This window comes from Pelodiscus sinensis, chromosome 7 (assembly GCF_049634645.1).
Source record: "Pelodiscus sinensis isolate JC-2024 chromosome 7, ASM4963464v1, whole genome shotgun sequence".
Classification (NCBI taxonomy): Eukaryota; Metazoa; Chordata; order Testudines; family Trionychidae; genus Pelodiscus; species Pelodiscus sinensis.
Genome location: NC_134717.1, coordinates 20660455 through 20674359, shown reverse-complemented (window position 1 = coordinate 20674359; position 13905 = coordinate 20660455). Strand labels below are relative to the sequence as shown.

The window sequence follows — 13905 nt, the reverse complement described above, 5'->3', positions numbered from 1 at the left end:
TCAAATAGATCTATACTCTGGATGAGCAAAGGTGTTATCTTTCTTTTCCCACCCATATCCATACAGTATTCTTAAAGTATTCTTAAAGAAATGTTCCACCACATTTCTGATCTGTTGCTTCTTTTCTGTCCCAGCCACACTCCTCATCTAAACCATTGTAAGATCCAAATTTGTCTCCCACAATCTGTTACTTTTACCTACCTATCCTTATTTTGCCAACTCCAATCTATCCAAAATGTTGTCAGCAAAATACTCTTCTTTCCCCTCACTTTGCTCATGTTACCCTCCTTGCTGAGTCATTGCACAATCCCATTATTCCGTACATTAAGTTAAAGCTCCTTGACATTCAAAGCTATATATCATGAAGTCCTGCCTACTTATTGATCCCCATATGTGTCATTCCTCACCCTCTTCATTTTATCAGTAATCCCATCCTCAATAACCATTCATTTCCTCTTACAAACTTTGTCTTGCCTTTATTTATACCACCCCCTTAAATTTAATATACCCTAGCCAGAGCTTTTTATTAAGTCACTTGTCTTGCCTCAAGCTCACTTCACCATCATGCTTACAAGAAATAAGGTTGGAGAAAAGTAACAACAAAATAAAAAAAAACCTAGATCTTGATGGTTATTTTTTATCTTCTGATACCATATTGTCACTCTTCTTCTTCCCATTGTCTGTTTAAGAACTTTACTCGTGTTCTCTCAAACTTTGATTGTAAGATACTCAGAAAATAAGGGCTGTATTTTTAACTTCTTCTGACACATACCTAGAATAATTTACAAGATTAAAACAATTAGAAACTTTATAGCACCACATTGATATGGCGGTAACTTGAAAATAATTGTTTTTAATGGAGGAATGATAATAAAAACAGCAAACAAAAAATGAGTGGAGAGAATACAAACAAAAGTTGGTGATATTTAAGGGAAATCAATTTTGACAAGGTAACTTTTTGATCTGCCTGGAGTATGGATCAGCACAGATGTGTACCACACTATAGGAAAACCAGGAAATATTCTGTGTCTCTGAAAAGTATAATTCCTTCTCTGTTTCCCCTCTTGGTCTCTTCTGTTGAAACTGTTCCACTTTGGGTGTGTCTAAACTATATATTAGACTTGGTAGAAAAACTTCAATACAAAATTGAGGGAAATCCATACTAAAATATCCCATAGACTAAGTGGTTAGGACATTTCTGGAGGTCCACGATCAATCAAATAAATCCCTTCTTCAGATCAGGAAGAAAGGGAACTTGGAAGTGGGACTTTTACACACCACGTAAGTGTCCTAAGCACAGAATAAAAGTTCAAAGGTCCCCAACCTGACTTCCTCCTTCATTTTGTAAATTATGCCTAGGTCCAAAAAAATGGCAGTAAAAATTTGGCAAATTCATGAATAGTTTTGGTTGATCCCAAACTGCATTTCTTCAACAAACATGTTACTCACTGGGAAAAATGTCAATGCTATACTATTCGCATTTATAAAAGTAAGTTTGTTCCAGTATGTCTATAGTTCAAAGAAAAAAAACATACTGCAGAGACTCATAGTCTGGGTCATTTGACTTGCGCTTGGGCTATAAGGGTAAAAATAGTACTATACACATTCCTACTCAGGTTGACTTGGGGTTCTGTAACCAATGAGAAAGCAGGGGTTCAGATCCCAGGTTCCATTCCAAGCGAGAATGTCTATGCTGCTTCTTTTAGTCCTGCAACCTGGACTCAAATCAGTTAACCTGAGCTCTGAGATGTGATATCATAGGTTTTTCTTTGCAATTCCTACAGATTTACTCCATATATTAATATACTTTCATATTGGTCAATTTAGCTACCCTCTTTATTCTAGCATTTGATAGTCATATATTTTCTTTTACTTTAACTTACCGTCAGTATGATTTACAAAATGTGTGTAGTGACAACAGGCTCTGAACAAATTTAGGTTTTTTTCAGTTTATAGGTGAGAAGTAATGTTTCTGTATTTCTCATAAACAGTTATATTTATAACAGAATGATGGTTTAAATAATAATAATTAAAACTTTTACTATCATAAGATGTTGATCATTGCAAGTTAAGGTTTACTTTATGATTCTTTTCCTCCATAGGTAAAGGTAACAGAATAATTGACTGGTTTGCCCATCAACTTCTTTGATGTTCTGTTTACCCATCAACTTCTTTACATTGAACAATACATTATTACTTTCATATTGGTTTTATAACTTACATTGAACATTTCTGAAGGCTATTTCTTTGGGATGTTTGCTTGTTTGTTCAAATTAAGTACTTATTCATTATTTGTGAAAAATTCCTATATAGAATGTTTAATACATTTTCTCTACCAGAAAACAGAAGCTGTCGGAGAGGTTTCAGGCCTTGTTACAATCGTCGCTGTATTTCAAACAACAAAATGTGTGATGGCACAAATGACTGTGGTGACAACTCTGATGAATTGGACTGTAAAGGTAAATGCCAGTGGATTCTTTCTAGTTATAGAAAGATTTTTTTCTTGGAATCTTCCTTTTGTAATTGTTTTTTGTTTGAGTATTTTGATCCTAAATCAAAAGTTTTTTAAAATATTTATGGATAAGTGTAGGTGACCCATGAACAATTGTGGAGCTGGAGTTCTGTACTCCATGGACCTGAGTTTAAGCAAACATACCTATCAGAGAGGAATTGTTGTTAACATTCCTTCCTTCTCCTCTCTCCTATCTTCTGGTCAGGTGTGTCTGCATCTTTCAGTTCTGGTGACCCTTGTTTCTCGGGCAATTTTTCAGTGATTCAGCTCTCTGTCCAAGTCTCTCACACTATATGTGTGTAACAGACCTCTTCAAAGGTACAATCCCTGCCCTTGTACGGAGCTGTACCACACTTGAGACACTGTCTTCTTGCAGCCCTCCCTGAGCTCAGTCCTTTCTCAGTTCAAGCAGCTAGTCAGAAACTCCTCTGCTCCCTCAGTCCCTACTAGCAGACTGTCTTTGATTCAGTGCCATCAGCAAATCAAGAGCTTCTTCTTAGCTCCCTCAGTCCCTTCCCATGCTGAGCTGTTCAACGCCCTGCTGCTTTCCGCCAGCCAGGAAAAATGTTCTCTCTTCTGCAGCTCCTGGCAGTAACTGACTGCTTCTGTGTTTTGTAGCTCCTTTTATATGGCCCTATTAGACTCTGATTGCCTGTTCCCTTCAGCCTCTCAGTGGCTGTTTCCTCACAACCACTCTAGTCCATTTGAAAGATTCTCTTCTTCTCGTCTCCTGGGATGGGGTATTGAAGGACCATGTGGCCTCTAGCGGGTCATCTTTGGGCTAAATCTACTCCATTGCATACCTCCTTCCACCCCCCACCCCGCTATTGATAGAGTTTAGCCCTGGGCTCTTCACACTACCTGTTGGCTGGGGGGGATTACAACTATGGTATCAGTCTCTTCAAACTCTCCCTCCAAAGGTTGGGTTAATAAAAGGAGCAGCTGTAATAAGGTGTCTTGAGCACCTCCCCCATGCCTGGAATTGCAGGAGTAGATGGTGGGAGGGGGAAGGAGGGAGAACATATTTTCTTACAAGAAGGAGATGGGGGAAGACAGAACAGAAAAAAAAGTAGCTCGTGATGAACTCTGTTTTGTCCTTGGCCTTTCCATTCTGTATGTTGATTTGGAGGGGAGAATAGAAGGAGCATATCTGATACAGTTTCACTTGATGGAGTAGAGAGTTGAACTGGACTTAAGCTGTGAGTTTCTCTCTGTGCAGTCCTACCCCTCCATCATGTGAAAATGGTATGGACCCAACACCTCCTCTCTTCACTCCTGCCCTGCTTTAATTTTCCTTTCTGCTCCTGCAGGGGAAAGCTGTGTCTGTCAGAGGCAGCAGCTCTGATTAGCTTGTTTGGCTCAGGGAATGGGGAAAAGCAGAAAATCGGGTAGGGATTTCCACCTGGTCCGAGACATTTACCCTCATAGTCCTAGAATGTCTAAATCTCATAGGGTATGTCTACACTACCCCACTAGTTCGAACTAGCGGAGTAATGTAGGCATACCGCACTTGCAAATGAAGCCCATGGAATGAGGAATAATGGTAATTCGAACTAGGAAGCCTAGTTCGAACTATCTAGTTCGTGCCCCGTGTAGCCGCGCTGCACGGGGTTCGAACGAGCGGGGTTTTAAAAATGGCGGCGCTCTGCTTATGCAAATGAAGCCCGGGAAATTCAAAGCCCGGGCTTCATTTGCAAGTGCAGTATGCCTACATTACCCTCCTAGTTCAAACTAGGAAGGTAGTGTAGACATACCCATAGTCTGTGGGTAAAGCCAGAGAATTGGCAGGTTTGAGACCAAGAAACACAGTATTCCAAACAAAGCAAGAGTAAGTGGTTCATGTCTTCTCTTACATTTGTCCTATTAATGGAGGGAAGGCTTTTTGGACACTTATCTCTCCTTTTTATGGATCACTGCTGATGGGTGGTGAATAGGAGAATGGGAAGAATAGCCCAACTCTTAAATGGCTTCCATCAATCAGTGATCTTTGGTATAAATAAAAAAGGTCTAATGAAGAACGTTGTTTATTGTAGCAGACAAATTTTAATAAAGTTCAAATAAATTAAAAAACTTCTGTTTATATAGGTGATACATGAAGTGCTTTGCGCAGAGATTTTCAAACATTGGGTCATGGCTTGTAAGGGCAAACCGCTAGCTGGCCATGAGATGCTTTGTTTATCTGAGCATCTTCAGGCAGGTCTGCTTGCAGTTCCTATTGGCTGTGGTTCAAAATTCCTGGCCAATGGGAACTGGAGGAAGTGGTGGACCAGCCTACACCACTTCCTGAAGCTTCCATTGGTTGCAAACGGTGTACTGCAGCCACTGGGAACTTAACACGGCCATGCCTGCAGACACTCAAGTAAACAAAACATCTCACGGCCAGCTAGTGGCTTACTCTTACAAGCCACAACCCAATGTTTGAAAACCTGTGGTAGGGTTGCTTTCACTGTTAAAAACAGTGTTGGTCTATAGAACCCATGGGCAGAAGGAGTGGTGTTTGTTTGTTTTTAATAGGTTATTTTCTGTGGGCCTTTTGTATCCCCTCTGAAATTGTGGGAGTGGGCAGGGAGAGAGACCAGATCTTTTACTCCCTATATTTTCAGTATAACAGAAGGCTGATACCTTGATAGAGCTGGTCTTTACTGTCAGGGGAGTGAAAACTTTGTATGGCCTCCTCAACTTCTCTTCAAACCAACGCAAAAAAGCACTGCGGAAGAGTCCTTGGTGTACATGCAGGATTTATTTCTTAGAGAGCAGTCTTTTAAAACATGTTAGCAACCCTTCAGCAAGCCCAAATAAAAACATTGGAGACATTTCTAAAGGTAACAAGGAAATGTGCTGTTTCTTTCTTAATTTCTTTTTTTCCGATCAAGATTCATAGACAAATACATCTACTGTTTCTTTGAAAAATAAATACTGGTTTCTAGGCTTTCATTTAATCCCAATCTTAATGGATGAATGACAGCAAGACAGTATTTCCAAAGGAATTGCTCACCAGAGATTAAATCCCATGACCAAACTGCATCCTGTGATTCTTGTTCTTGACAAAACTCCTTTTAACATTGAGTTAACCTCTAAAGTTTTAAAATTCTTGTTTGAAGCAAAGTTTAGATGTGCAATGAAATTGTTAAACCTTTAAAAAAGTGGAATTTCCCAGGCTTGCTGCTTCTCTTCCCCACTACCATTGTTATAGGGAAATTCTTCCTTCCCTCTTGTGGTAGAAGCAGCACTCTTTACAGAAGGATTGATACTTTAGGAAGATGAGGGCTCTGTATCCATTCTTTATAAATAGATGCAGGTATTGGGCTAACTTCTGTATACTTTTAACTTCATGTCTCTGAGATGTGGTTTACAGACAAAGTTGCATAGTTATAACTTGAGTAGAGATTTTAAGGTGATACCAAAATGTCCACATACAGTAGCACTTATTGAATTGGTTTGGTTTATAAGTCAATTTATGTTAAATTAGTGCAATTACTGTGTGTAAAGAAGCCCTACAGACTCCAAGGTAAGTACTTTCTAAACTAAATAGCAGACCAGTCCTGCAAAATTTCATTTTCTGGGATTCTTAGGCCTGTCTTGTATCAGTACTCATGAAGTCCCCAATTGACCCCCAGAAACAAACTTGGGAAAGAGTTAAGCATTCTTTCTTGAAATTTAGACATAATTTAGTTGGTTCAGGAACTTCTTATTTGAATGAACCAAATTAGGTTGTCCACGTTACTGCAAATATAAAGAAGTAATTGATCTGTCATTGACAAGTTTATATCCTTTTACTTTTAAAAATAGTTTTAGATTCTGTTGAAAAGATGTCTGTGGTTTATCCAGGAAGAAAGGAACAGGATATGTAAGAGGAAAGATTGTCTTGCCACAGACAACCAAATTTAAACTACACTCTGTAGCTTCAGCCAGCAGAGCTAATCAGAAGGTGAAGTGAACAGGCAAATAACATCCTAAGCCTTGTCTCCACTCACTGGAGATCAACATTGCAGTAATCAATCTCCCAGGAGTTGATTTAGGGTGTCTAATAAAAACCCACTGAATCAACCATTGATTCTACTCCCATTGAGTCTGGTTCTTCACTGGGTCACAAGGCATAAGAGAAGTCAACAGGAGAGTTTCTCCCATTGTCCTCCCATAATGGAGATGCCACAAAAATTCGAACTAAGCTATTCATGCAACTGGAATTGTGCACCTTAGTTTGACTTGTCAGCTGACTTGGGCTTGTGGGTTTTCGATGATGAGGCTATAAAAATGCCACGTAGACATTTGGGCTTAGGTCCAAGGGTTCTAGAGCCCAAGCACCGGCCTTAGTCCAAACATATGTAATTTTATAGCCCCAAGAGCTGAACCTCACAAACCCTAGTCAGCTGACATAGGCCAGAAATGGGTGTTTTATTGCAGTATATATATATTGCTATTAATATATAAATATTCATTCTTAGACATACTTGAAGTGCTGGTACAGTACCTATCTTTCTTTTCTCCCTTGCCCCATCCATGACTTCAACAAGTCACTTCACTCCAATCAGCTTACTCTTCTGAAACATGGTTATAATAATAGCTGTATGAACATGCATCATTGGGATATTGTAAGGATGAGTTAATGTTTATGAAATGCTCAAGATTGTCACATTTAAATTTAAAATATTATGATTTTTATATAAATATTGTGGCTATTTAGAATTGATATAACTTTAACTTATATTTGTATCTGATTTTAACGTTAAAATGTCAAAAGCAATTGTACCACAGAAACTGTCATGTTGAACACCATCTCATAGGGAAGAATTTGTAATTTTTTAAAGAAAAACGTACTTTGGTACATTAAATGCACAAAATATAGAGCTCAATGCATTATTCTCTCTTTTCCAGCAAATGTTTTGAATGTTCAACTCTTGCGATAATATATGCATAAGAATTTTTTAAAAAAATCTCTAAGTCCTTTCCACATAAAGGTCTGTGATACATGCCTTAGTCTTTCTTAAATGCATGATTATATAAACTGAATGATTTACCTATAGACTTTTAAAGCAATTCAAACTGTATTTCACTATTTCTTTTTGATACTATACACTTTGTAGATTCAACATGTGCTTCAACAGAATTTCTCTGTGCGGAAGGGATTTGCATTGCAAAATCAGCACAATGCAACCAGGTCATTGATTGTGCAGATGCTTCAGATGAAAAGAATTGCAGTAAGAAATTCACTTTCCTGTTGCATTTGTCTAAGTTTCTCTTTAATCTGTGAGGAAGTGTTATCTACATTTTATTTGTACTTCACTCTTTTTTTAGTTAACTATTAAGTTGAATATTAGTATGTTCCTGAAAGCAGAATAACCAATAAAAATATAGCCAAGTCTGGCAACCCGATTTGCAAAATCTATAAAGACACTGAATGTCAATCAATGAATAAATACATAGGTTTTCTTACATAATAATTTATTTTCTGTTTCCAGTTAACACAGACTGCACTAATTTCTATAAACTTGGAGTAAAATCTACAGGGTTTATTAGTTGTAATTCTACTTCACTTTGTATACTACCAGAATGGATATGTGATGGATCCAATGACTGTGGAGATTATTCAGATGAATTAAAATGCCCAGGTAAATGTGAAAAGTAGTAATAATTTATATCTGTACTAGAAATATAAAGACATTTTAAAAATTATCACATTCAATAATGTGTTCTATGTACAAATAAAGATATTCTTAGGAAGCTGCCTCTTTCACCCACATTATCTGTCTTAAAGGAGAATGTAAATTATCACTAATTAAAGCTGAAGTTCTTCTGTATAAATTCGTGTTGTCTTTGAATGTCCCCCCAATTTTGTCATTTTTATTTAATTGGAGATTTAAACATCAAAATGTCTAAATGTCAAGCTGCAGCAAAATTGCTGGAAGCCTAGAAGTCATTTTTAATAGTGAATTGTATGTGCTGCTTGATTCTCCTCCTTCCCCCCATTTCTCCTCCTCCCCCCCGGCTGCTGCGGGAACAGGAGTGCAGCGACCTGGAGTGCCTGGTCTGTCCATAGATGCCTGGGCCCTGCACTTCTCCAGCCCCTCCTGGCTCTTCTCTGCAGCCTCCTGCTGGGTCTCCGAGGCTCCGGTCCTTGCCTCTGGGGAGTCACTGCTGCTCTTAGTGGCTGGGAGCTCTGTTGGCAGCAGCATGGTGATCAGAGAGCAAGTATGACAGGACAGGTTGTGGGGTAATGAGCCTCTATGTCAGACACAGCTCTGAGAATTGGAATCATTCCCATTAAACCAGGATATCTTGTGTGATCCTACCATGGTTGCAATGACTGAAAAGCTCTTTGAAGTCAAACCAGGTGGAGGTCTGGAATCTCAGGGATCTGAAAAGGCCATGGCTATGAACTGAAGCGGAAAATTTTTATTAATTGCTCTTTGCTGTGTGCTGCTAGAACCTGGACTTTGCTAGGCAAAGGTCTCCCAGGACATTTCATGACTAACCTCTGCTTCTGAGCAAAGTGCTGGGGAAAGTTGGTGAATATCTTCAAGAAATTTAGTTGTGTGCTAGAGAGAGGAGGGTTGGTGAACATAGTAGCCACAGGCGGGAGTTGGCAAGCGTAGTGGCTAGAGGTATGGTTGGTGAGCATAGCGGCCAGAGACCGGGGCATGGTGAGCACAGAGGACGTAGTGGGGGGATTGGTGAGGGTGGAAGCCAGAGACAGGGGGGTAGGCAAGTGTAGCAATCAGAGGGGGAATTGCCAAGCATAGACAGTAGGGGGTGTAGCCCCCTACTATTTTTTAAATTATAAAAAGAAATGGCATGCATGATCAAACTCCCTTCTGGGATGAGAAGAATTTTCCTCTCTGGTGACTGAGGGCCAACTGCTGACCAGGACTAACCTACAAAGTGCACTAGATTTGTCAAAGACTGCATTCTGATGCATGGCTAAGGCAAATAGTGATAAGAAGTTCTTTTGGCTTCAGGGTTCTGAGTTCCCACTGAGGATTCAGATCATGGTGGAGGATGGGGTGTTAAAATTTTTTATTCAAGTAAAAGTATAACCACTGAAAATTTCAGCTGTTACACATTTACACGTGGTGGGGTGCCATTGACTCTCCCCGGACCTGGTGCACATGGGGAGCTGGCTTTTAAGCTGGCTCCCTGCTTGCACTTCTCCTGCCTGTCTCCCTGAGCTGCTGCCTCTGACATGGAGGCAGCAGAGCAGGGGAGGGCAGGCTGCTCCATGGGAGCTGGTACGTGTGGAGAGCCAGCTTGAAAGCTGCTCCAAATGCGCACCAGCTTCTACTAGCCTCCCCCTACTGCTGTCTCTGTATCAGAGTCAGCAGGATGGTGGGGGACCTGCATGTAACTGTGCATGGTAACTGATGAGCACAGGTTCATTAGTTCACCAAGTAAATGGTTATACTTACACATACCTAATGGAAGACTTGAGTTTCAAAGGACTGGATTTATTTAACTCCAAGAGAGATAAGAACATAAGAACGGCCGTACTGGGTCAGACCAAAGGTCCATCTAGACGAGTAGCCTGTCTGCCGACAGTGGCCAACACTAGGTGCCCCAGAGAAGGTGGACCGAAGACAGTGATCAAGCGATTTGTCTCCTGCCATCCTCCTCCAGCCTCTGACAAACAGTGGGTGCCAATATCATTTTAATGTTCTATGTCTATCCAGTTGTATAATGAACCTACTCCCAACCCTTTCTGTTGTCCCTCTCCAGGGACTCATCTCATCAAGAATTGTTACACCCACAAGTCCCCTTTTTCTATTTCTCAGAGCAATACAAACAGTTCCACATCAATAGCAGGAGAAGGAGTTCTGTTCTAAATATGTTCTCATTTGAGAAAAGAAGAAATGATGGGGTCCCATCTTAGATTCATGTAAACTTAAGAGACCATTTAAAAAGAACCAAAATGTCTGAATAGATGTGGATCAACTTTTGATAATTATTCAACATTTTAAATGCTTATATAAAGTAACTGTCTATCAGCCGATGGTCAGGGCAGAGCGTGGTGTGTGTGTATTATACACCCGAGTCTTTAGCTGCTAGGACACAAAATCCCTTTGCAGTGGGCAGCCTGGAGAAGGCCGACAGGTGCCCCGAGAGTTTGCAGGGATAACTTATTACATCCGAATCTTTGACTTCTAGGACACAAGGTCCCTCCGCAGCAGGCAGCCTAGAGAAGGCTGACGGATGCCCCAAGGGTCTGCCCTGTGGAGGCGGCAGAGCCCAAACGCCCAGCTCTCACTGTGTCTGCCCCTATGACTGGCTGGAGTTCTTTTTGATTGTGTCTGGTTATGTTACAGCAACAGGAGGAGTCGGTTAAAAGCTTAAACAGTTACAGGTTTATTAAAGGGACTCATAAAGCATGTGGTTACAATGGCTATTGTTCTACTTCTTAACTGCTAGCAAATGCAGATCTTAAAATGGTTAAAAAGGAAAAGGAAGATAGAAAAATAATGGTACCAAGTGACAGCTTAATCTTTAAAGAGCTCTATTCTATGCATGTACTAAAACAAAAGGACACATACAGGTACAATTTTTACCCCCTTCTGCGTCCCTTGATTCCAGTGTGTCAGGCCAGGATCGGTCCCTCAATTCCCCAAGAAAGACAAATACGAGGCTGGGTGTCCCCATGTGGACCTCGGGAGGCAATCACCTAACCCGACCAGCAGGTAGATGGTAGATGACGCTCAGGGTATGTCTACACTACCCCGCTAGTTCGAACTAGCGGGGTAATGTAGGCATACCGCACTTGCAAATGAAGCCTGGGATTTGAATTTCCCAGGCTTCATTTGCATAAGCGGGGAGCCGCCATTTTTAAATCCCTGCTTGTTCGAACTAGGTAGTTCGGACTAGGTTCCTATTCCGAACTACCGGTAAACCTCGTGGAACGAGGGTTCCGGTACACAAGGTGTACTGGTAGTTCTGAATAGGAACCTAGTCCGAACTACCTAGTCCGAACTACCGGTACACCTCGTGGAACCGGTAGTTCGGAATACGAACCTAGTCCGAACTACCTAGTCCGAACTACCGGTACACCTCGTGGAACGAGGGTTCCGGTACACGAGGTGTACCGGTAGTTCGGAATAGGAACCTAGTCTGAACTACCTAGTTCGAGCCCCGTGTAGCCGCGCTACACGGGGTTCGAACAAGCGGGGATTTAAAAATGGCGGCTCCCCGCTTATGCAAATGAAGCCTGGGAAATTCAAATCCCGGGCTTCATTTGCAAGTGCAGTATGCCTACATTACCCTCCTAGTTCGAACTAGGAGGGTAGTGTAGACATACCCTCAGAGTGAGTGTGCTGCTGGACCCATCTTTATACCCGTGGGGTCATGTATTCTCTTACTTATCTATGGTGCCAAATTGTGCTGGTTCGTCTTTGTGATGCCAGTTCTTCCAAGGGAGTTTTGACGTAATTTACAGAGAGATAACTAAATAGGGAGTACTGGGCATTCTTTTCTCAGCAGGAGATTCCCCTTCCAGGGACAGCCGTGTGATAGTATCAATATAGGTGCCAGCCAAGGGCAGTTCTCACAGCCTCTAGGTCAGCTTATTGGCTTGATTACTCTCTCGTATCTGTGTTTACAGTTATCCAGGGTCAGATGAGCCAGCATATCCCGGCCTCTGTCAAGGCTTCAAAGACTATGCTGATTTTATTGCTCTCTATGCCCTGTGTACTCTGAGGCACCTAAAAGGGGCAAGCAAGATGGATGTTGCAGGGGAGGAGGGGGCGGTTCCTGTCTGGCTATACCGTCTGAATCTTTCTTTTTTGAATTGGTAGTAATAGTCATGTGCAAATCTCATGTGTAGAAGGTAATGTTAATGTGAGAATTTCTTCTGAACTCATAGATAATTGCCTCATTTTTCTCATGAATCTAGTACTACCATTTCTTTACTACTATTAGGAAGTCATTTGGTTACCTTGGTTTTGAAAGTGTTGTACAAAATCTAATTCTATTTGGCACTGACATGCTACAATTATTAGAGGAATATACATATCTATATAGATAATTCTGAAAGAAGCTTTTTTCTTTTGTTGGTATTCTGTTTGTCTGTCTCCTTTTATCACTTTGGAAAAGATTATAGGCTTCATAGTCTAGATGACATTTTTTCTTTCTGCTTGCTAATTAATATTACATTGAGATCACTAGTGTTTGTGTTTGTGTGTTTTGGTTGGGGCTTGTTTGAGTTTACGGTTAAATAATATATGTTCTTTCTTTACAAACATTAGACCCTGTCCCACAAAAAATTTACTGCCAAGAATAATGCTTATTAATGGAACTATTCACCAAATTGAACACTGTGGTCCAACTCACAGTAGTACTTTATCTCAGACATATATCCATCCCTGTTCACAACTGCAATTTATTTTAACCACAAGCTTAGTAATGAGTTCCATGTTGTGAATCTTTACTGCCACTTAAAGTATGTGTATAGGTGCAATTCTGAATAGTGATGCTTGAATGAATTAGGTTCTTAGTCTGGTAATAAATGATTTAAGGATTAGACTTGCTAGGTGAAATTCTGGATCCATTGACTTTCTTGGAAATCTAAATTACTTCAGTAGGGTCAGAATTTCACAATAGTTTGTAAATATAGAAGATGCCAATAAAGATAATTCTACCATATGAAAACAGTAGCTGCTAAAGGCAGAAGTGGAAAACCAAGGTAGCATTGAACCTGAGTGATATTGAACTTTTGGAGTTAATCTTAAATTGATTGTAACCCACTTTTGTTTTCAGTGGGAGAAAGATTTTTGGAAATGAGCTGTGTCAGTCAACAGATATGTATTTGCATCTGTGTCTGGGGTTCACTTTTTAAATAGTCGTACCTCCCCCTTCAGTTCTGTAGAAAAACCCACTTATTGGAAGTAAAATATGAATGTATGTATCCCACTCCCACCCACAAATAATAATACAAAACCAGATTAAATGAAGATCAGTAGTGATCAAGGATGAAAACCTCACACCACCAAAGTGCTACCAGACATTTGTTGTTTTTTTCTGTACAGACTAACTCGGCTACCCCCTGAAGCATCTGAAAGCTGTGTTATTGCCCATGTGAAGTGATTTATGGTTTCCATTCAGATCCCAGTGAAGTTCACAGAAAAATGCTGCCATAATTTGGCAATCTTATTGATCTCAGCAGATAGTGAGGTTGGAAATAGAGGGCCAGATTGTATAAATCAGCAAACTTCTCTTGGGAGTATCACCATTGATATGAATGGATTTATGCTGATTTACATTAACACAGGGTCTGACCTTTAGATTGAATAACCCATATATGCCTAGACTCTTCTAAATCAAGTTGAGGTACATTGCTGGGGAAGTGTGGGGAAACTTACATTAATACTGCTTGTTCTCTGTATAGAAGTTTGCAGTTTCCTGATCTTAGAATT

At 40.4% G+C, this 13905-nt stretch overlaps 1 protein-coding gene across 2 annotated transcripts in view; it reads left to right on the top strand.

Moving 5' to 3' along the window:
• Nucleotides 1-13905, top strand: part of LRP1B (LDL receptor related protein 1B) — a 1349043-nt gene that overhangs the window by 1067374 nt on the left and 267764 nt on the right. For both annotated transcript variants that reach the window (XM_075933312.1, XM_075933313.1), the window contains 3 exons: nt 2340-2459; nt 7597-7710; nt 7972-8121. In XM_075933312.1, the coding sequence (XP_075789427.1) occupies nt 2340-2459; nt 7597-7710; nt 7972-8121 (384 nt within the window). The remainder of the gene's footprint in view (nt 1-2339; nt 2460-7596; nt 7711-7971; nt 8122-13905) is intronic.